Raw genomic sequence first — 25,006 nt, 5'->3', positions numbered from 1 at the left:
GCTGTTGTGAGAAATGCAGAGAGGGAGCCCATGTTCTAGCTCCTTTCGGGGAGATGTCTTCCTTTTCTTGTCAAAGGCAGATCATTTTAGATGCTTCAGTATTGGTGCAGGTCTGGGAGATGAAGATCCCTGATGAAATTTTTCATGTTTCCTATTTCGCTTCCTCAAATCTAGGCCCTAAGTTCTCTGGGAATCCAGGGAAACAGGAAGTTAGGACAAGGAGGGGGCTTGGATCTTCACACGCCCTGCTTAATCAGCCCTCAGGTATGTATCTTTAGGGAGGCTTTTACTTCAGTCCAGAGAAGACTGACTGGGAGCTAAGTGGGCAGGATGTTCCTTGTGCAATTTAAATATAATTATATTCAAGACAAGAATGTGTGGAGCAGGGAATGGAATCCAGCCGAAACATAACCAAAGCGGTTTGTATATTTCTAAGAAATATACCACACACATAAAAGAGGCCCAGTGGCCAAATACTTCCTTACTTTGTGAGCCAACTCACCCCTGGATACATCTGTGCTAATAAAAATAGACCATATGTGGGGAGCATGACTTCCGAATTTTTCTTGATAAAGTATCTGAATGCTGACTTCCAAGAGATAGACATAATTGCTCTCCCCTTGGATGAAAATGAAACTCAAATATGTGGTCTTGATTACCAGAGTAGAACAGAGAATTGACAGATTTAAAACATTATATTTCTGCCAAGATGATTGCACTTTCTTTTCCTCCTTTCTTTAAAAAAAGAATCTTTTTCCATTCCCTTTTCCAGCTGATGGATAGATAAAAATGGCACTGAGATTTCCAAGACCACTTGGCAGAGAAGTTTGGTGAAACGGTTGAATGTTTTAAAAAATTGGTTTGTACTCTTTTTTATGAGACCAGAAGAGGAAAAATTAAATGTCTGTGTGTATCAGAGGTGTAGATTAAAGACACTCATACCAACCTGTGGACTAGCATCACTGGGTGCTTTTATTTTCTTCCCATCTCTCTGGAACACTCAAGTGTGTGGCCAATCCCAATGGCCCAGGGGCCTAGAATCACATTTTCATCATGTCCCTCTTTGGTGGGCTGGGGGCCAGGGGGCACAGTGGGGATGAGATTTAGAAAGGACAATTACGTGATAGAACAGAAAGTTCCTCTTTAGACCACATTTCACCCTAATGCTGTTAACTTCTCTTCATGTTTTCATCTTGATTTTACAAGTACATTTTTGTAGTTTTGAAAGGACAAGTTTCCAAAGTCCAAATATTTTTTTTAAATGTTTTCTTCTACATTTTAACTCTTAAAATATGCTGCTGAAATTTTAACTATCAAGATTTTTACATGAAATACACATTTTCCTCACATGCTTATATTATAATCAGGGTTTTTGGTGGCAAACAATAGAAACTCCAGATAATTTTGGTAGCAAAGGAATTTATAGGAAGGCTATTGGGTGTCTTACAGAATTGATGGAAAATGCCTAAGAATGAGGCTTAGGAAATGATCAGGAATGAAAGGAGGCTGGTATGGAGGACTCATCCAAGGTCACACCACTAGAATATTGTAGATGGGATACTACTTCCGCACAGGACACCCCATCCCCAGGGACTCCCCTTCCAGTTGACACTAGCAGCCCCCAGAATCTCAGCTCTACCACTGCCACCATGAAACTGTGACTCATATGGTGTTTATTATCTAGGCATCACTCCCTATACATTCAACACTTTAGGAAGAGTTTCTAAATTAGCAAAGGTGCTATGTTATACCTTAGCTGTTTGTGGTTGGAGAGGGAATATCTATGGAGCCCTTCAACCTTTGTAGACTTACATAAAGGGGGTCTCCCTAAATAGAGACCTAGATAATGTGGCACCAAAACCTCATCAACCGTCACCTCTAATTGTTCCCATAAACATATCTATCCATATACTAAATATCACCCACTAGTGAATATTTTTATTCAGTATTTACTAGTGAATAAACCTAGCCACTAGAAAGTATCTACTCATAGTCTTCATTCTATTTATCAACTTTCTCACTAACTGAATCCTTCTGTAATCAGTTTTTACTTTTTTTTTTTGCATTTTTCCTTCTATTTCTCTGCCCAGTGGCATTTTATTCTCATTCACCTTAATATACTATCTCCACGTATACTCTGCCATCTTTTTTATTTTTTTTTAGATTTTATTTATTTGACAGCGAGAGAGAGAGCACAAGTAGGGGAAGCAGCAGGCACAGGGAAAGTGAGAAACAAGCTCCCTGCTGAGCAGGGAGCCCTACGCGGGGCTCAATCCCAGGACCCTGGGATCATGACCTGAGCCGAAGGTAGCTGCCTAATGACTTAGACACCCAGGTGCCCCTGCCATCTCTTTTTAATGCTAAATTTTTAAGACCAGATCATGATATTTCATAGAAAGTATGATTACAAATAAAAAATGCTGGCATCCCCAGGATGCCTAGGTGGCTAGGTGTCTGGGTGGCAAATCAGTTAAATGTCCAATTCTTGATCTCAGTCCAGGTCTTGATCTGAGGATCATGAGTTCAAGCACTGCACTGGGCTCATAACTACTTTAAAAAGAAAAAAAATGCTGGCATCCCAACCAAAATTGTACATCCAGCTTCTAACTAAACATCTCCACTTGAATAGTCGACTTGAGGATATTCTACAAAAGCAAACTTGATACACTGCCCCCTCCCCAAATGGACCAACTGTCATCTCCCTAACTCCCATTATTGGGTCTCTATTACTGGTACCACCACCTCAGGTGTTTAAGAATATGAGAGATATCTGGGGAAACTGGTTGAGTTTTTGGATAGACTGAGAATGCGTTATTCTCCCATTTAAAAATTCACTATGAAACACAGTGCAGGAACTAATTATTAGACTCCAGAAATGAAAGATGCCTGCAATTTCCCTATTCCATCAGAAATGTCTCTCAAGAAGGAAAGGTTTCATGTAAACAAAACAAAAATATCACATAAATAAGAAGCCAAAAAGTTTAATGTTATTGAATAATGAAAGTTCATTCGGGGCTTACACAGATCATAAGAATAGATTATAACAGCTAGCTGAGAGATCAATAGCTTATTAGAAGGAAAGGAGAAAGCAGTTTATATTTTCAATGTAGAAAAAGAAAATCTAATTGCTACAGATGTTTTGTAAAATTCCCAAAACAAAGTCTAGCCAAGTTTATTTTTAGTGAATTTTTTCTTTTTTCAAGGGATGAAAAATGAGATTCAATGTGTATACTATTGGTTACAACTAATATAACAGCTTGAAAAAATCGTAAGACAGAAGCATAAATATAATATAAAAAGACAAGATTTTAAAATTGTACTGTAGGAATATTAACTATAGTAAGTGGAAAAGATACATTAAAACCAGCAGTGTGTTACACTAGTTCAAAACAAAACTCATAAGGCAGACCAAAACTGATGCTAGTTAAGGAAAGTGGTCTGTTTTTAGGAAGTGTATCCAGACAGACACCACCACAAAGAAATGCCAACAGTAATTATGTGGTCCCCTCCTGTTACTCAGTGAAGTGTCAGAGGTGGAGTGACTAGGTCAACAGCTTAAGCTTTCTCCAAGGATTTGTAGTATTCCATCAGCACAGTCCAGGCTCTGGGAGCCATGAAACCTTCTGGAGGCTTCTGGCCTTCTCGAGCAAGTTTGCGCATTCGTGTGCCTGAAATAAATTCATAGTCTTCATGGCTGAAAGAAAAAAAAAAAGAAAGAAAAGAAAATGATTTCCCATTTTTAGAATCTTAGTGACAGTGAAACTTTAAAAAGCTTTTGTTCTTCTGTTCATGGTAGATAAGTTTAATGGGAAAAAAGTCTGGATAAAACATAGTACTTGTAAAATGAATGACTGATCAGATTTCAGATTTGCCATTGAACAAAAAAACACCACGCTATCAATCATTATCCATTTTTGGAACTAGGAAACAAATTTTAATTGAAATTTTTACTAAGGTCATTGTATATTCACGTGCAATAGTAAGAAATAATACAGTGAGAGCTCATGTACCCTTTACCCAGTTTCCCCAGTGGCAGCATCTTGCAAAACTATAGCCTAGTATCACAATCAGGTTACCAGTATGGATGCAACCCACCAACCTGATTCAGATTTCCCTAGTTCTGCACGTGCTCTGTGTATTTAGTTCTATACAATTTTATCACCTATGTAGGTTCATGTATCCACCATAGTCAAGACACATTAACAGTTCCAAAACCATGACCATCCCTTGGCTTGCCCCTTTACAGCCATACCCACCTGTGCCCCTTACTTCCTCCTCCCCAGCCCATACCAATTACTAATTTAGAATTAGAAATTTACAAAAACAAGAAAGTATTAGATCCAATTTAACTACCACAGATTGAAAACTTTTTAGGAAGTCTGAATCTGAAAGGTCAAATGCATAACAGGGCATTAAGAGAAAAACTGTCATTGTTTTACAGCAAAAGCAAGTTAAGTAGCAGTAATACATACTATCCCACTGATAAGATACCATAAAAAAGATGTTTATCTTTTCATCTTCTTATATTCAAAAACACACAAAGGTCCTTAAACCCCTAAGTACTGAGCACCTATGGCTACAGTCTACTACGCAGTCTACTAGGAATTTCACCCTCTTCCCTCAAACAAGGAGAACCAACCTACATAGCAGACCAGGACCCATCAAGAGCTCTAGATCACTTAGGGCACCAGATCACAGGCTGTGTTTACTCCCAGTTAGGAGCTGTATGCTCCCTCGCCACTTCATTATTTGTGGCGTTAACCTGGGGATCATAGATCATAAACTGTCACATGCTTCTAGAGGGACGCCAAGTATGTGTTTTTAACTAATAATCACACTGCCAGGAATCTACACTAAGGAAATAACCACATGCACACAAATGTTATGCATAAAGGTAGCTAGCTGAACGTTGTTTGGGGATGGTAAAATATTGTAAAAATGACCTGAAGGCTGAAGGTTCTAAATAAATTATGGTACAGCACTGAGTAAAATAATCAGGACACAAAGTTGTATGTGTAAAACAAATGTGATTTTGTTAAAATACAGAGTGTGTGGAAAGAAGACTATAAAGAAATATACCCAAATATTAATAGTGGTTATTTCCATACAGTATTATCACAAATGCTTTTAATTTTGCTCATGTTTTCTGTGCCTTTCTACAATGATTTTTATCAATTATCAATATTAAAATCAAATAAAATTATCAAATATCAATCATTTTTATAAGTAAAAGTTTAATTTAAAAAATATCTACCCAAAGTGAGTTTAAATAATTTTCAGAAATTTAACCTTAACTTGAAACCTTAATTATTTGGCATACTGCCCTGAGGAGCAGATAAATAAGATGCTGCTACAGTATTACACTTCCTATTCTGGTTTCAAGGTAGTTATAATGGCTATTCATTCATACTTACACAGCAGCATTAATTAACAGTCAAGAGTATATCTGGGGGCACCTGGGTGGCTCAGTGGGTTAAAGCCTCTGCCTTTGGCTCAGGTCATGATCTCAGGGTCTTGGGATCAAGCCCCACATTGGGCTCTCTGTTCGGTGGGGAGCTTGCTTCCTCCCCTCTCTCTCTGCCTGCCTCTCTGCCTACTTGTGATCTCTGTCAAATAAATAAATAAAATCTTAAAAAAAAAAAAAAAGAAAAAGAAAAAGAGTATATCTGAATGGTGCTAGAGACACAGAAATATTTATGAACCAGTGATTGGGTACTTTATTAACTTTCCTATCAGGAGCTCAGTAAATATTTGGTAAAATATAAAAGAATGAAAAGGTCTATGTACAGACAAATTCTACTAGTTCAATGTAGAACCACATATAGTCTTAATGAGTCACTACTCTTCATCTTCTGGCAATAAAGGGGGAATACAGGGTTTTTTATTGCTGTGGTGAATTCAAGCTACTTGTACATTCCCTTTTATCTAAATCTAGATTATTCACACTAGAGATTTCTACGTAGCCTTCATAATGATCTCTTCCATAATCATCTTCAGATGTCTTCTGACCTTGCTTACTTCCACTTTAGGCAGAGGAACCCACATACCACCTTCCTAACCTGGTTCATTTAATCTACCTAGGAGCCCGCAGACAGTGGGCTCCAGACCAAGAAAGACCAAGTTTTGTGACTTCCTCACGATCCAAACCAGGAACCGGTTTCTGGTTTCTCTTTCTGCTTTTCTAATTTTGTCTGTGTGCTTAATGACCCCATTGCTCATGCGGCTTCTAAACCTTGCAACTGGTGGTATGACCACCAGGCTCTGTGTACCTCTTTCACCCGGTCTGGCCCTATGCTGACCTCAACTGTTAGTTCCTAAGATCAACACGACTCTTTCCTGAATCAAGTTCTTCCTCTTCGATTAGCTGTTGGCCCCACTCTGCAAGGAAATACCCACACTTTAGTGAATGCCCCAACCCACTTTGAACATATCTAAAAATTTTATTCTGGAATACTATTTCATGGAGGATAGCAATACAAAATGGTGTGACTCATTTCATTAGTTACAGGAAAATCACTTCTTGCCGTTAAGCAGAAAAGTACTACTCAAATTCAGGCATGTAACATCTTTCCCTAGTCACCCTGCCTGCTTCCTATTCCCTCAACTACCAAAAAGACAGAAAGATATACACACGCATTCAGCTCAACATTTCAACAGCTCTCATCTGCTTAGGTAAAACCTCTTTTAAATGTCTATAAATTCTCAGTGATGATCAATAAAAGTGAAAGGTTAACAGGTATTCCTTAAAAGATGGATCCAAATAGTTTCAATCTAGGGACTATCTCTCACTTCTCTCATCTGTTCAAGGTGCAAGACAAGTCAGATCTTCTAGAACACAGGGCCCATGCAGATGGCACAGCTGACACAGGAAATAAGCCAACATCTTTCTCTTACACAAATGACAGCCTAAAGGGAGAAAAAGAAATTAACTGTTTGTGAGATGGGCCTAGAAAAGAAGCAAGACTGTGAGAGGAGATTTCAAAACATTCAGTAAGGTTGGGCCTAGAAACAATCTGTAAATTTATCAATACTAAAATGAAAACTGAGTTGGAGAAACCAGGTAAGTTCCCCAAAGAAAGGCGACTTAGTAAAAGGAAAAGCATTTGTCAAAGGAGTAGAAGGAAAACCAAGACAATAGGGAGGTCACAGAAGAAGAGAAATTCTAAAGTGTTAAGGCCACAGAGAGGCTGAGAAAAATGACCATGAGGAAAGAAACCCCACTGGACTAACAAATCAGAATTTTTTTCTTAAGTGAGGAGTTTTAGTAGATGGTGAAGAAAAGAGACAGAGTAAGTAAACTGGCAGAGAGACAGAGTGGAAAAAAGATGAGATTTTTTTTTTTTAAGGTTTTTATTTATTTATTTGACAGAGAGAAAAGGAAGGTCTTAGAAAGCACTGACTCTATAGGTGAAAAAAAAATAAATGGCAAGACTGAAAAAAGGGAAGAGGATGAAAGCCAGGAGAGAAATGAAAGATGGAGAGGGAAGTCTGGCATGAAGGACACAGGAAGGGGGGCTTGGACAAGGAGGAGCATCAGGGAAATAAGAAACAGTGATGGTATGGGGTTAGAAGAAGACGAGGCAAGTTAATGCAGGATGGTCTCAACCTTTTCAATAAAGATATGAAGCCTGTCTTCAAGGGTAAGAAGAAGCTATGTGGGGATGGATATTCATAACAGAATCCATTAACACTGCTGATTCTGTCTCCAAGCCAGCCAGGTTACTGCTGAGGGCAGAGCCAGAGGGGAAGCCAAGAGGGCAGAGTGGTCCAGAGAGCTATCCAATTGTATCTAAACATCCTCACTCCAACCCAGTGTAAAATCGGTTCATTTAGCTCCGGAGGTTCACTGATCGGCACCCTAAATAATCTTTGCTGAGGAAAACTAGGACCCTAGAGCTTTATGGCCACATTAATTTTAAAGTCTGATTTCAACAAAGGAAACCTTATGTCCCATGAACCAAGTGCTGGTTCTTGAAGGCAAAGAGAAAGATGTGCGAGCACGGCTGTGGGATGACTCTGTCCTAACTATCTGATGAAAGGAAAAAAGCCAGACCAATTACAGCCCTTTCTCTTCCCCATGATGCCAAACTGTCTGGAATCCAGAAGTTTGCTTGCATTCCTTCTGAAATTGCATTTTAAAACCAAGGTCCCTGGGTACCTCTTTTCCTGACGCTATTTCACACTCCATCTGCCCTGCATGCCACAAACATTTCTTCATCACATGAAATGGGAGTTTCTGTTCCCACATGGTGGCGGTTTCACTCCACCCTGGCTACAGAAAACACATTTCTTTTCCTCCACCTCATACTTGTACTGTCACAGAAGGATTTTACTTTTTATCAGAAGTCGGGTGCAAGGACCTGGCACTAGAGTCACATTACCCATAATCAAATTTTTTGCAGTTCATCTTTAATTAGGCATCACCTTACAGAAATAACTAAATCAAGTGAAAACTCAGACATGTGGGGAATAGTCTAAAATTAGCTCTCCACTTTACCTGTGAGTAATGAGCAATCTGCCAGAAGCAGAGAAGGCTACTAAATAAATGACCCCGAGGCTTTCACTACAAAGCAATTCTAATAAGCTATCTAATTACACTAGTTAACCAATCTCCCATGGCACCTGAAAAAAGAAAACACAAATATGTTGGATTTTTTTTCCTTCTCAAAACCACTTGGTCACAGATTCTTACAATCCACAGCTCTTCAAGAAAGAAAGGGGCTCGAGTGGCAGGGAGGGGGAAAAGCACGCCATCGAGCAAACTACGTGGGACCTTGTGCCTTGTGGGATGCACCAGCATCTTGTCCCATGTGGGATGTACTGACTACATGTGGCCAGCATCTTGACTAACTCCAAAGTACAATGACTCTTGGCCACTTGTTGAAGATGTTAAATCTTTACAAGCATCTGCTGTCTCTTAGTCCACATCTGCAGCCATCAGAGCCACCAGCACGAGCTGCTCAAATGGACAAGAGCTGGGGTCAGTAGATGGCCTATCAAGTGTATCTTTTGAAGGTTCATATTCAATTAGATCAGCTCGTTAAAAAATGCTAACTGGATGATAAGCAATCAGAGAAACAAAGGTGAATTTCTTCTCTGATAGAAAAATTACAGTAGTAACTTGTGAGTGAATCTAAGAACTATTTTGGTTCTAATTAACTCTTCATCCAACTTGAAAGCAGCTCATATATAATACTGTGTGGATCAAAACACTAAGAATTCTTAGGCATGAGATCAAGAGTTATCTCTTCAAAACCAGATAGCAAGTTACTTACGGCTTTCTTTCTAGGAACTAAAAAGCACCAGCTAATCCATGAAAAATTCAACAATTTTTAGTTTCAAACCAAAAACCAACTGAAATACACAAAAAAAATGTAATTTTCTAGAACCTACTTACCAAAATCCTTAATTTATCATGTTTTCCTCCCAGCACCTCAATCTTATAAGTAAAAGCTAGAGAACAGCTCCTGTTAGACATTCAGTCAAATAACAAATTTCCAGGACTGTCCTAAAAAGTGTATTGAAGTCAACTCAATTTTCGTCACCAAATAGGGACATGAACCCTCTAATCTACCACAGTGTAGATGAATGGAAGTCTTTAACTGAGTGCCAACGGACAGGTTTCAAAAGGACCCAAAAATATCTTAAAGGGCAAAATGGGGCTTCTGTGCTTTCAACCGGGAATAAGAGCATCACCATTTTCAACTGCTTCTGAAAGAAGTCTCTGATTACTCAATAGTGGATTCCAATTTTCAGAAAGCTAAACTCACACACCCTCAGACGGCCATCATCCACATCAAACTGCCTGGTGTGAGGTCCATGGCTGAACTCTGGCAGTAGGAAAACTTCCTCTCAGCACAGTGCCCTCCCCTCTTCTGAACAGCACACCGATGTTCCTGTGTCCTTCCAGTATACAGCCTACTTAGTTGTAGGGTATAGACAGAATATATTTTCAAAGGGTTTTTCAAAATTAATGACCCAAACAGCTTATGCATGCATGAGTTAACAAGAAAATTAGGTAAACCCAGGACACTGCTAGGTAACAAGGACATTGTGATCGTATTAAATAATTTCCTTCATATTTGTCACCAGGATCTCTTTGTCTTGTGATTTGTTTTCCACTTTTGAGACACATATGACTACCCCCATGTATATAGAAGCCAGGACTTCTATTACTCTCAAAACATGCAGATCAGCTCCAAATATGAAAGTAGAATGTCTGGAGAGATTTTAAAAAAGGGGGAATAAAAGAGCATATTTTGGACTTGTCACTAATGATGAAATAATTAAAAAGAACATAAGTATCCAAATATGCCAATATTGTTACAAATCTTTGAGTCTCAACAGAGGTGATTCTACAACTTCAGTTCCCCCTCCCCAGGGTAAGCATCCTAGAATGCAGTGGACCCCTCACTCAACCAACAAATTATCTGGCCCCAAATGTCAATAATGCCAAGATTAAGAAAGCTTGCTAAATGGTGTGTTGTTAAGAAAGAAACTGATTTGATATTGCTATAATAAGGAAAGCCCAGTCCTACCTCCAAAGGAGCAGAAAACATAAGAAAAGTGAGAAGATCCCAAAGTCACAGGAAAAAGAAAAGCAGACTGAGGGGAAAAAAAAACCACGACACCAAACATAACACTGGTGGCTCCTCCTGGAGCTGTTTGCAGGTAAGTGAGCTCAGGGACGACACGGCACCACCCTACAGCCAGGATCACAAGCAGGTCTCAACCATGCAGCATTTGAAAATCCTGCTGTAGAAACACTGTACCCCGTGTGTGCTGGACAATGGGCGCAAGAGGTGGGACCGGGTATGACAGGCAGATGCTACCTAAGGATAAATGAGAGCTGTTAGGAAGCCTGTGGGCCAGTCTTGCTCTGCAGCATGGCGTCGCCTCCAGGTCCCCCCACTCAGCCCTGTCCTGTGCACACAGCCACTGCGATGCGCGGCACAGTCTGGCACCAGAATGAGCAAGGAGCCACCGCAATGTGTGCAGAGAGCTTCGAATCGTGTGAAAAGATGCTCATGAAAAGTAAGTAATTAAAAGCAGGATAAAAAAATTCAACTGTGTTATAAACTCAACTGTGTTAAACGAATGTAGAATAAAATCAAAGCACAGAAAAAAAATCAAAGCACAAAGGCATGAGTGTTATTTTTAAATTGTTAATATTGTTTATTTCACCTTTTAAATGCTTTTAAAATTTTTTTAAAAATATGTGTTTGTTTTGTTTTTTTAGCTGGCTGACCACTGAGGGTATGCATCCTATTCATTTGTTACCACCCAAAAATGCATCATAGGCAGGGCACCCCACTCACCCAGAAAAAAGCAACCTTCCAGGAACAAAGGTTTGAAAGAGCGAGCACACATGACCAAGGCCTACTTTCCTTCCACCAGGCTGCTTTCTTAAGCACTAAGGGAAGTATTTTCCCGAGAATTATCCCATTTGCTCTTTCTACTTACTCTCTAGTACTTATGTTCCTTTATCTCATCAGAACAGTCAAAGCTGGTCAGGGCTTTGGGGTAGAGAGAAGGAACAGATCTTTGGCCTCTGGTTCAAGGCAACTTTGCTGTCCCTGGCATTAAAAATAATAAATCTTCCTCCCATATAGTTTATTCTAGCACAGCAGAGTTCTAATTGGGACCCTTATATTGTTGGTTACCTTTCAATGCATGGCTCCCTCCCTTTGACCCACTTCTTTCAGACGTTACAACTGATTAAAAAGCCAGAACATGAGTACTACAGGGTTTTATAATGAAAATACCACATATTTCCTTAGGATATTCTACCTATTATTTTTAATATTAACCGTGAGAGAAAAAGGTTACTTTTATTTTACTTCTAGAAAACACAAGCTTCTCACTTCTCTAGAATGTTTTCCAAGGAGGGGGTCCATGAAAGAATGAAGACAAATAATGTTACTACCACTATAGGTCATTTGCAATGAGTTACACTAATCAAATGATCTAAAATCGTGAAATCATCTGAATGGGTCTAACCTAATTACTGGAACCTTTTGAAAGCAAAGACTTTTCTCAGCTGGTAACAGAAGGGAAAGTCAGGGAGATCTGAAGTATAAGAAGGATTCATCATGAAGAAGGTTCTATTGCTGGGATGGAGGTATCCACAGGAAAGGACATAAAATGGCTTCTAGGAGCAGAGAGCAACCCTTAGCCAATACCCAGTAAGACGATGGGAATCTCAGCTCCACAGCTGCAAGGAACTGAATTCTGCCAACAAGGGTCATCTTGGAAGTGGATTCTTTCCAGAACTTTCAGATAAGAGCCCAGCCCAGCTAGAAAACCCAATGTAGTCCACCCAGACTTCTGACCTAAAGAACTGTACAATAATAAGTAGTCCTGTTGGAAGCCACTAACTTTGTGGTCATGTGCTATGCAGCATTAGAAAGCTAACACAATTAGCAACTTGGAAACACCAAAGTAAAGCTTTAAGAGTCATCACACAGAAACCACTACAGATGATGAGCTTTCCTGTGGAAAGTACAGAGAAGGGAAGGCTATATCAAAAAGCCTTGAGAGACGCCTACAATTAGAGTATTTTTTTAAATGACAGCAATAATATATGAATTAAGATCTACTCCAGCATTAAAACTATGAAAATACTCTACTGATAATGTGAAAATAACCAGATCACAAACACTTTCAGCCACCTGTCCCTTCATTCACCCACTTCCATAAGACTACTCTCACTCATGTAGTGCTTTTTATTGAGTCACTATTGCAATAATCTTAACCATAATTTTGCATTTTTCTACCCAAATACAGAGATCTATTGCATAAAGGAGAAAACGTTACAAATAACTGAATTCTCTGTAAAAGTTTGTTTGTAATGTCTGAAAGAATGGGATTGAATCTTGTAGTCCTAAAACTAAATTTCCTTGAATCACTATTATAGCAAATATAAACCTACTTAACTTCCTAAGTAAAAACAGATGATTTTTATCATAATTCCTATCAATATCTTGCTTGAAATCTTCATAAAGTTTGTTTTTTTTTCCTCCCTAAGGCTTGTCTTACACTAGTATTTAATTAAATCAAAACCTACAAAATCATTAATTACATAAAAGCTGGCATTGAGAAATGTCCATTAATCAAACATAAGACAACCTCATATGTGCATAATTAATAACTGTGTTTTCTCACTACATCAAAGACTATCGCCTTTCCATAAAATTTTAATCACTTTCCAACATAGTCCCATCAACTTAATTATATTTGAACACAAATATAAAAAACTAGAAAACTAAGGCAGTTTTAAGGCTTCCCAAGTTACAATTTATTAAGATTTGGTAACAAAAAAATTCCAAGAAAATGAGCCACTCATGCAACTAATATAGAATTCATCACTGGAAAATCTTATGAGAACTGATGTAATTATTTAGTTTTTGAATGATTAAGAGAGAGATTTAAAGCAATACTACATAGATTTAACAAAACATGAAAGTTATCAAGGGCTTCCCACCCCATCAGTCAACTACACATGGATGGGTTCTGGATCCCTTGGGTGACAGAGTCACCTGACCATGCATGCAAAGAAACCGCAGTAATGAGACAGCAGAACAAGGAGAAGGGTAAAAGAACAGCTCAGCTCTAGTTAGTTTTGTTTCCTTCACTCATCAACATGGAAACTCACCTAAGTTTTAACTACTTAGTTACTGGCAGGATGATTCTATTTCTCTCTCTGTAACTAATCATTACTTTTGGGAACGTTAACATCTATCTTGTACACAAACTAATCAGCTACATGCTGGATGAGAAGTAAAAGGTTTCCCAGCCCAGTCCACCTCTGACACTCTATGTGTTACAAATTCGTAGAAAGTGGGGCACCTGGGTGGCTCAGTTAGTGAAGCAGCTGCCTTGGGCTCAGGTCATGTTCCCAGGGTCCTGGGATCAAGCCCCGCATCGGGCTCCCTGCTCAGCGGAGAGCCTGCTTCTCCCTCTCCCTCGCCCTGCCATTCTGCCTACTTGTGCTCTCTATCTCTCTCTCTACCAAATTAATTAATTAATTAATTTTTAAAAAAATCTTCAAATTTGTGGAAAGCAATGCTACCCTCCATCAAGGGTTCTCGGCTGGGGAGCTTTCTAAAGAACTGCTGGTGTGTAGGCCTCTCCTCAGAATCAGTAAATTAGAATCCCTGATGGTGGCTCTACATAATTTTAACCACAAAAGGGCAGGACTGTTTTAGAAACTTTTTTTTTTTCACTCTCCTTAATATTTAATTTATAGTTTCAGTTTCAATCACCTATGGTGGTAATATAGTTCAAGATTTTACTAAAATTGCTTTTATTTTTCTTAAAATTCTCTTGTTAAAGCATCCCTTTGGAAGAAAAGGCCCATTTGCAACTCTCAGCACACCCCTCTTATAGTTGCATTGGTTTTTTTTTTTGAAGATTTTATTTATTTGTCAGACAGAGAAAGAGAGAGCGAGCACTGGCAGACGGAGGCAGAGGGAGAAGCAGGCTCCCTGCTGAGCAAGGAGCCTGATGTGGGACTCGATCCCAGGATACTAGGATCATGACCTGAGCCGAAGGCAGCCGCTTAACCAACTGAGCCACCCAGGCGTCCCTAGTTGCACTGTTTTTAAGACAGTGAAATTGCACCATGTGTGCACTAAGTGTATGTACACACACATACATATATACACACACACAAATGACATACCCAGACATATATACTCTTAGAACAAAACAAAACACAACATGCCACGATTCAGAACTATTTCTACGTGTTGGCGAACACCGGTCTTTAAAAAAGTAAAAATGGTCTGCATTATTGCAAATTCTTCTCTTGGTGTGGATCAGAAGTATGCTGGAATGTGGGCCACATAGCAGATCTTCAGAAAATAAGAGCTTCTGTCTTCAAGCCCCCATCTAGGCCACAGGTACAATTAGGAGTTGCCTGTATCAGTTACATAAGCCTCTCCTGTTCACTGACTCCTAATCTGAGCTATAGTTCATCACTCTGAAAAGCCTGCTATCACCTAGCATTGTGCATTTGTTTTTCTCCAGAATTATTTAGAGCATTATTAAACAGGAAGCCAATAAATCCCTTAAGTGCCACTGTAAATGGTAATATTTCTTTACCCAGACAATTTATCATTTATCACAAAGAAATTCAATGACACCAAACTTTATATTGCTTTTAGAAACAAGAAAATGTTTTGATCTATGAAAGGGTTTTTTTTTTCTTTCTTGTCCCCATCAACAAAATGGGCCACACCAAATGAGGACACGGGGGCAGGGTCAGCATTAGTCCTGAATACAGAATTAATTGTGAAGTATCACAGAGAAAGGATGAGGGCTCTCAGATCAAAGGGCTTTAGACCACGGCCAACTTTCAGTTCGCACCTGTCAGTAGAAATAAATGTAAGAAAACATATATAAAAAATACCTGTTCTACTTGAACATGAATTGTAATTTGTGCTAAAAAAGTACATATACTACATAAGGAGATGTAATGTGTACTAAATAAGCATTAATCAACAAAACAAGTATCTGCTAAAATGTAAAAATCATTAGGTGCTACAGATCATGGAAAGAAGTACAGATTTTAGGCTAAGATGGATCAGCTCCTCCACTGCATCACTTTAGAGAAGAACCCAGGCCGGAGAGGCCCAGGACTCTCAAGTCACCAAGCAAGGACAGGGCTAGAACCCCCGACTTCCTATTCTAAGGCCTTCTACCACCACTCTAAATTTAGACTGATACTGTCTATAAAGATCAATACAGAAGGGCCATAGATACATGTTCAATACCACCAATAATCTGTACTAAAAGTTTGTTTGTTTTTTACCCCTCCTCTAAGATTTTTAAAGAAAGAAGTTGCACTCTTAGCGGTCAAGAGCACAGGCTTAGGAGACACACTGCTTGGGTTCAACTGCAGGGTGCCATTTACTACTCTATGGCCTTAGGCAAGTTATATGAACTTTGTATTCCTCAGCTTACTACTAATCTATAAAACAGGGATAACAATACCATAGGATATTGTGGGGAATAATTAGTTTATTACCTACAGAGCAATCAGGACAGTGCCTGTCCCATAAGGATTGTACAAATATTAAATTCTCTCTCACTGAATAGATTTTCTGGGCTTACCAGACTAATCATCACTAAGTCCCTAGACTCCTTCTACATGCTCTACACCATACAGTAGATATGGCACACAAAGAAATGTCAATACTGCCCTTAGTAACTACAAAACAAAACTCCTGAAATCATGAACCATGAAAACTAGATTCAAGTTTTCTTTAAAAAAGATTTTATTTATTTGACAGAAAGAGATAGCAAAAGAGGGAACACAAGCAGGGGAGTGGGAGAGCGAGAAGCAGGCTCCCTGTTAAGCAGGGAGCCCGATGCAGGGCTCGATCCCAGGGCCCTGGGATCATGACCTGAGCCTAAGGCAAACACTGAATGACTGAGCCACCCAGGCGCCCCCAGATTTAATTTCTATCTCTGCTTCTAACTGTTAGCATATTGAGAAGTTAGTTTCCTAGGTTTGGGCTTTCTCTCAAATGCGTACAACAAAGTCTGTCATCAGTCAAGTTATTGTAAAGCTGAGACAACGTGCCCTGGGAGCAGCTTAGAACACAGGGCGTTCCCTAGATCTGTGAATGCAAAACTTACTGTTCAGAGTCATAGTAGTCCATACGCTTCTTTTTCTTGTTGTAAGCTGCGACTCGAAAGGGAACTATTTCCAAGGTGATTAGGCCAGGGGCCATTGTCAGCACTTTGGCACCATGAGTTGGCTCATACAGATCCTTCCCTGTTTCTGGATGAGGCATGCCAGCAGGGTCCCGTCCAACAATGTAAAAATTGGCTCCTGCAACCATCCGTGCTCTGCAATGCCACTGGACCTGGAATAAAAGTTTTCATATTTTTTCATATTTGCTTTTTCGTATTTCATATATTTTCATATTTGCTTTTAGGCCAGTACTTAGAAGTAGTAAATGGATAATAAATACATGGACACAGATGGCCCCAAACTTATGGTCCCCATCTTTATGATGGTGCGAAAGTAATATACACATTTGGGAGAAACCATATCTCTAACTTGGAATTCTGGTGTTTGCCCAGGCTAGCAATATGCAGTAGAATCCTCTCTCATGATGCCGGGCAGGGGGAGTGAGCCACAGCTCCCAATCAGCCACACGATCACAAAGGTAAACAACCCACACACTGACGACCATTCTGCGCATTCTGTTTTTCATGTTCAGTACAGCATTCAATGAATTATATGAAGTATTTGACATTTCATTATAAAACAGGCTCTGTGTTAGGTGATTTTTCCCAACTGTGCTAACATGAGTGTTCTGAACACATTTAAGGTAAGCTAGGCTAAGCTGTGATATGTGGTATGTTAGGTGTATTAATTACATTTTGACTTAACGGTATTTTCAACTTATGATGGGTTTATCAGGACATAACACCATTATACATTGAGAAGGACCTGAAGTATTTATAAAATGGATATCAGTAGGAAATCTCAACAAATTTAAATATGTCATCTTGGAAAGCCAGGAACAATATTGGCAAGCCCTTCCCACTAAAATCTAAAGCCATAAATGTGTATAGATGTTTATGCATATTTATTTATACATATTTTTGCCTCTTAAGAGATATGTAAATGTACATGTGTCTATATGTATGCTTGTACACAACCACAATATGTCCTTTATATATAGTTCAAAATCCAATCTCTTAGAAGTCAGGCTAGCAGTTTATCCTTTGAGGGAAGCAACTGGAAGGGGCTTCTGGGTTAACGGTAATGTTCTTTATTTCCCCCCAGCTTTACTGAGAATAACTGACAAATAAAACGGTATATATCTAAAGCATACGACATGATGTGATAGTCATATATATTGTTAAATATTGACCACAATCAAGTTAATTAACACATCTATCACCTCACAGTTACTTTCGTGTGTATGTGTGAGCTGAGAACAATTAAGATCTACTCTCAGCAAATTTCAAGTACATAACATAGTATTATTAACTATAATCACTAAGCAGAACATTCAATCCTCAGAACTTACTCATCTTGTAATTGAAAATTACCAACTTTGGAAATAAGAGCTTGTATCTAATCCATTTTGATGTTAGCTCTAGGAGTCCCTGGTAAGGTTCTGTCTCGCAACCCAGGATCCTGGTTGCTGGTAATTAGAGTACGTTCGCTGTAAGAAGTCCTTGAACCATACATAAACTTGTAAGGTATACACTCATCTCTGTTACATTAGAACAGGTTTAAAAAAAAAAAAAAAAGGCTACTGGATGGCAAGGATTTCAATTATATGAATCCTTACCTACACACACTGGCACTGAGGAAACCTGATAGTAAGTGACTCATATCCCAGATACCAGGTAAGAGTAAAACCAGGTGTTGCCTGTGACTCCACGGCTACACAGCATCCAAAACGAGCTTGGAAGCAGAGACAGCCACACTAGCAAGTGTGGAGAAATAAAAAATAATTCATTTAACACCTGGAACTGTAGAACTTTAGAGGTTAAAGTAGCTGTAAGAGAGCATCATTCTCCTTAACATACGAAGAAAATGATCACGCAAAGGTTAAGTGACTTGGCCAAGAAAACACAGAGGAAACCCAGGTCTAGAAATCTGGCCTCGGCTCCCTTTCAGCATTAAGCTCCACCACTCAAGAGACTTACACAACCATTCTGGTCTAGGTGAAAATAAGATATAAATGATGACCACCCACACAATGTTGTCATTTGTTCTCTCTTGGGAGTTCATCTTAGACCAAGATATATTTTTATTGACATGGTTTAGAAAGTGCAATAACATAAGGACAATCCCAAACCCAACATTCAAACTGATCACCCTGAGGAGTTTCAGCTTTTTCAGTCATTTCTACTGATTTTTACCTGAGCTTCTTTCCTTTTTTAAGATTTTATTTTTAAGTATCTCTACACCGAGCATGGGGGTGTGATCAAGAGTTCTGTGCTCCACTGACTGAGCCAGTCAGGCACCCCTGTGTTTCTAAATGGCATTTGTATACTGCTGATTTGACTATTTATATTTCCTACTATGATGATGCTTGACTCTTACTCCATTTTCCTCATTCCCTATCCCATTTATCCAATAAATACAGTGATATCACCACTGTTGGTGAAATCAACATTTGTCTGTAAAATTGGAAGTACAATTGCATTTATCTCATAAATTTTTTAAGAAAATTAATATATGAAACGTAAAGACTTAGAATAGTACTTGGTATAAAGTACACAATAAATGTTAGCCATTACCATCTTTATTTTATTCCCCTCCTTATACAACTGTTTGTTTTTCCTAGAGTTAATAATTGTCTTGACTTTTTTTTTCACTCACTTATTTTTCCATATACGCATATTTCTAAGGACCTTATACTACCTTTCTTACTGAGAACACAGTTTAATATAATCCCTAGTATTCCTTGCAGTGTAGTCATGTGGCAGAGTTTTGGCCGAAAAAAATGAAAGCCCAAATGGTATGTGCCAGTTCCAAACATGGAACATTCAAAAACCTCATGAGCACTATCCTAGTTCTCTTTCCCCATATGCTAGCTAAATAAAGAGGACCCCAAAGTCCTATCACTATATGTTTTCCACTATGCAGCATTACTACTGTTTGCAATGAGCTGTAATAGTTTTGTATGAACAAGATGGCAAAACACAATGATAAAAGACTTTTGTTCATCATATATGACCCCTCTTCCCCCAACCACTCTCAGATTCAGCACTTCGATGAAAATTCTGGTCACTCCCCTCTGCCCCTTCACTATAGACACACACAAGACATTTGCTAGTTCCGACTCAGAATTTTTATCAAAGGGTCAACGTGGCAATTAACTACTTGGCAATTTCACTTAAGTGGGAAATCATTTCAGCCTCATGCAAATTAGCTACTGCTTACAGAGTTAAATTAAAAAGGCAATCGAAGTTCTCTGATTTCAGGTGAACTTACTTTGTTCATTAAATATTTATATCTAGATAAGTAAATCGTTCAAGTACCAAATGGTCAATGAACCGAGGATGTAGGCTTAATTTTAACATATAAGGAAGCTCAGAACATTTAATCCAACCCTCTCTGCCCTTTTACAAGAAGAGGAAACTGAATCCAGAAAAATTAGTACCTTACAGGATCACAAAGCAACTGGCAGTGGCCAGTTCTGATTCTGGCTTATAAAATACCCGAAATTTAACTGCCTCTTTAATTTCTTCTAGATGTTAAATGAGTAAATTAAAGGTAAACTAACAAACATGGACAGAGTCAACATTCTCCTGCCAAGTGACCAAATAATTTCGATTTGTATTTTAAAGATTTTTTTTTTAATTTATTTATTTGACAGAGAGAGAGATCACAAGTAGGCAGAGAGGCAGGCAGAGAGAGAGGAGGAAGCAGGCTCCCCGCGGAGCAGAGAGCCCGATGCGGGGCTCGATCCCAGGACCCCGAGATCATGACCTGAGCCGAAGGCAGCGGCCTAATCCACTGAGCCACCCAGGCGCCCTCGATTTGTATTTTAGGGACTGATTTCCCTGTAAGAATACTTTTAAAACTGTTAACAACCAGGAATAAACAAATCACATGTAACTCTTCCAAGAATGCCTGGTATGAATCAACTTACAACCCACTGAAAAGGTAATATGCTTTAATCGGAAGAATGCAAGTCAGCCCATAGCCATCCTGTATCTAGTTTAGGAAGACAGGCTTTAGAATCAGACTTAGATTTAAAACCTGCTTTTGCCCCTTCATGACAGAATGTCCTTAGTAAAGTTTGGACTTGAAACTGAACCCTCAGTTTCCAAAATTATAAAAATGAAAACGATAATGTTTAACATATCAGATTGGTGGGAGGCTTGAAAACACTCAAGACACCCTTTGGCCCTCAACAAAGGACAGTCACAAACATTGCCACTGTTACTACTACTCTGTGAAATAGTCCATGACAATTTCAGTTGCATTTAATTACTTCCTAGCCAGTGTTTCCAAAGGAAATTCACTTGCTCTATGAAAAAGATGACATGCTGCGTAGAAGGTGGTCACTGAAACCCTGTGAGAGCTGCCTGTTTATCCCTCCAGCACAACTGAGGTCAAGATGTATTATCTTTTTATGTGGCAAGCAGGTTTGGAATACTGAATGCACAGGAAGAAGGAATACAAGTGATGTCTACGGCTCTCCTATAAAGTCTTCTAAGAATCCATAAGTGGCCAACCTAACATGTGACTTATTTTCTACTTTACCTGCATCTGCGTGCCAAATAACAGATTGGCTTTTTTTCTGATTACAAAAGTAATTTAACTCCTACGTGGCAAACAGTGCTGGTTGCCCATAAAACAACTGACTTTCCTTCGCCCCAATCTCTTTCTCGATGACAGAAACCTCAGTCTAGAGGATGAAAGTGCCAGGTCCTTGTTTTTGCAGCCTCCCCTGCTGTACAGCCATACAGCCGGCCATACACTGTGGGCCTCTGAGCAAACAATGGGACCTCTGACGAAGTCTGCCAGAAGATTTCTGGAAAATTTTTTTCCCTAATAGAATTCTCAACTCTCATTTACCTGAAAATGTCTTTACTTCACCTTTGTTTTGCTTGAATATAAATTCTAGATTAACAGGCATTTCTTTTTATTAAATATATCACTCCATTGTTTCTTGTTCATATTGCTCCTGAGAAGTCAGCCATCGTTCCTACTATTTCCCTACTGTTCTCTCTTTCTCCCTCCCTCATCGTTTGGTTTTTCATTTTTTTTTTTTGGAAGACTGTATTTATTTATTTGAGAGAGAGAGAGAAAGTGTGCAAGAGGGGGTAGGAAGCAGACTCCCCGATGAACGCGGAGCCAGACAAGGTGCTCAATCTCATGACCCTGAGATCATGACCAGAGCTGAAACCAGGAGTCAGACGCTAAACCACTTAACCCAATGAGCCACCCAGGAGCTTCCTTTTCAGGATTCTTTTTATATCGTGAAATTTCAGCAGACTGCTTGTGCCTAAGTGTGGTCATCTTTGGATTTATTCTAAGATTTATTAGGCTTCTTGAATTTGAGGGTTGACATTTTCCACCAATTTTAGAAAAATTTAACCATCATTTTTTCAAAAACCTTTTTTGGCACATTTCTTTTTCTCTCTCCTTTCATTACTCCAATTATACATGTGTTAGATAGCTTGATACTGCCCACAGGTCACTGAGATTCTGCTTGTTTCTCCCATCTTTTCAAGTAACTTGATTGATCTGACTTCTCTTTCACTGACCTTTCCTTCTACCAACTCCAGTCTGCATTTACATCCATCCAACAGATGTTTCCATTTCAGATCTACTTTTTTAGTCCTTGACTTTCCATTTCTTTTTTATATAGTTTCCGTATTTTTGAGATTCCACATCCATTAGACCATATTTGCTTTTAAGAAGCTTTAATGCTGGGGCGCCTGGGTGGCTCAGTGGGTTAAGCCTCTGCCGAAGGTCATGATCTCAGGGTCCTGGGATTGAGTCCCGCATGGGGCTCTCTGCTCGGCAGGGAGCCTGCTTCCCCCTATCTCTCTGCCTGCCTCTCTGCCTACTTATGATCTCTCTCTCTCAAATAAATTTAAAAAAAATTTTTAAGAAGCTTTAATGCTATTAATTGTTAATTCCTACAACAGCATCATCTCGAGGTATGTGTCTAGGGACAGCTTTTATTCTGGTTATAGATCGCACCCTCCTGCTTCTTCATATTTGTAATTATTTGTTACTACATGCTGGACTTGTGCATGATTTCTTTTAAGCAGTCTGAATTGCGTTATTTTCCTTTACAGTGTCGACAGCTTCATTCTAGCTGGCAGCTAATTTACTGGCACCTCTCATTTTCTTTCATGATCTCAAGGTCAAGAGATCAAATCCCATGTTGGGGCTGCATAGAGCCTGCTTGGGATTCTCTCTTTCCCTCTGCCTCTCCCTCCTCCCCTAACCCCTTACACACTCTCTGTAAGAAAGAACTGAGGATAATAAATAGAACAATTCTAAGTCCAGCTTAGGTGACCCTTTTCTTTATATATTCACTCTGAAATTTACTTTTATATAAATGCAATAAATTTTTTTTTTTAAGATTGTATCTATTTATTCGACAGAGAGAGATCACAAGTAGGCAGAGAGGCAGGCAGAGAGAGAGAGGAGGAAGCAGGCTCCCCACCAAGGAGAGAGCCCGATGCGGGGCTCGATCCCAGAACCCTGGAATCATGACCTGAACCGAAGGCAGAGGCTTTAACCCTCTGAGCCACCCAGGTGCCCCTGTAATAAATTTTATTAAAGTCAACATTCCATACAACAAAAATCAAATACTCAGCTGGTTTATAAAAGAATTTAGGCATAGAAACTATTTTCTTACATAAATGGGCAAATTTTCCTTCCCAAACTATCAAAAGTATACTTATTTCAATAGTACAAAAATTCTTTACAAAGTCAATCCATGACCTATTTTTGTTGGGTTAAAAACAATCTATACCTTCATTTACCTCACAAATTCCATGTTAAAATACTCCTTTCTCTTCTTTCCACAGTGTCACATCTCTCTAATATTAATCTATTTTCCTGAAATTCCTAAATCATAATGACCTGTCTCCTGATTCCTCCACAGTAGGAATCATTTTAAACTCAAGTGACTGGGAAAATCTAGAGAGGCAAATGAAAAAAGAGGTTCACCCTTCCCATCATTAGATTATGTGTTCCTATGGCTTTCGATCTTAACTGTGCCAACTAGTACTAGTACCAATTTCTATTACTCTGTATGGGTACTGAACAGTATTCAACCTTCATGAGAGTCACACAGACGACATGCAATGCAAAAATTACAAATTCTACTTAGATGTTTCATTCTCCAGTTTGCAGAAGAGAATTACAATTTGCAATTACTCTCATCACACAATCTTAAGAGCTGAAAGGGAGTTTAGACTGGAATCCAAATCCTTCATTCTGCAAATCAAGAAACTGAGCTGTGATCTTCATTACAAGTTCTCCCAAAGATTCCATTTATGTGCAAGGAATCTCAACTGTCTGAGTCTTTGAAATAACACAACTCAAATGTAAGAGATGTATTTGTTCACAACCATCAGCAACCAAACTGCTTTTTTTCTCATAAATTATGCTTCCCTGGCTGAGCCCAGCTTTGCAGATTGGGAGGATGGAGGGGAAGGAGAGTAAATCCACCATGGCTCAGCCTCCCCATCTCACTCCTGCCTCTCAAGCCCAGGGGCCCCCAAATTTACTTTTTTTTTTTTTAAGCTTTTTATTTATTTATTTATTTATTTGACAGAGGGAGAGAGATAGATCACAAGTAGGCAGAGAGGCAGGCACAGAGAGAGGGGGGAGCAGGCTCCCTGCTGAGCAGAGAGCCCAATGTGGGGCTCAATCCCAGGACCCTGAGATCATGACCCGAGCTGTAGCAGAGGCTTTAACCCACTGAGCCACCCAGGCGCCCCCCAAATTTACTTTTGATAAAAGACAGAAGTGCCTGATTTGCTCTGCCTCTCCACCATCTCACCAATTATTATTTTAAGGAACCAAAGGTGGTAAAGCATTGGAAAACATTTCATGAAGTTCTTTACCAGGATGAGAGAAGATCAACAAAGGTACCAATTATTGAGCTCCTGATATGCTAGTCACTGTACAAAGTATTCTGTAAATATTATTTCATTTAATGTTTATAGCAAATTAATCAGTTACTATTCCTATTTCGCAAATAGGAAAAGTGAGACTTGGCACGTTTCAGTAACATGTCTAAGGTGCAAAATGACAACTGAGGGAACGAGTATTATTCCTGGGTATCTCTCACCCCCAAACTCAGGCATACCTATTCTTACTGAGCCCCTTAACTGTGCCAGGTCCTACAGCCAGATAGGATGTCGGGAGGACAAATCCTGGTTAGCACTACCCTTAGGAAAGGAACAGTACAGACAACCTAACTGCAAGAAAAAGAGACAAACAGACGATACTGGAATGTGATGCTGCTTCACTAAGAAACAAGAA

The 25,006-nt window shown here is 39.2% G+C and overlaps 1 protein-coding gene across 3 annotated transcripts in view; it reads right to left on the bottom strand.

Moving 5' to 3' along the window:
- Positions 1-2,965: 2,965 nt before the first annotated feature.
- The window catches only part of PAPSS1 (3'-phosphoadenosine 5'-phosphosulfate synthase 1), a 98,709-nt gene continuing 76,668 nt past the window's right edge, over positions 2,966-25,006 (bottom strand). For all 3 annotated transcript variants that reach the window (XM_045998490.1, XM_045998491.1, XM_045998492.1), the window contains 2 exons: positions 16,645-16,874; positions 2,966-3,694 (listed from right to left, as the gene is read on the bottom strand). In XM_045998490.1, coding sequence (XP_045854446.1) covers positions 3,556-3,694; positions 16,645-16,874 — 369 coding nt within the window. In that variant the 3' untranslated portion in view covers positions 2,966-3,555. The remainder of the gene's footprint in view (positions 3,695-16,644; positions 16,875-25,006) is intronic.

The sequence above is a fragment of the Meles meles genome, chromosome 2, assembly GCF_922984935.1.
Source record: "Meles meles chromosome 2, mMelMel3.1 paternal haplotype, whole genome shotgun sequence".
Lineage (NCBI taxonomy): Eukaryota > Metazoa > Chordata > Mammalia > Carnivora > Mustelidae > Meles > Meles meles.
The sequence above is the reverse complement of the archived record's forward strand: the minus strand, read 5'-3'. Positions and strand labels throughout refer to the sequence as shown.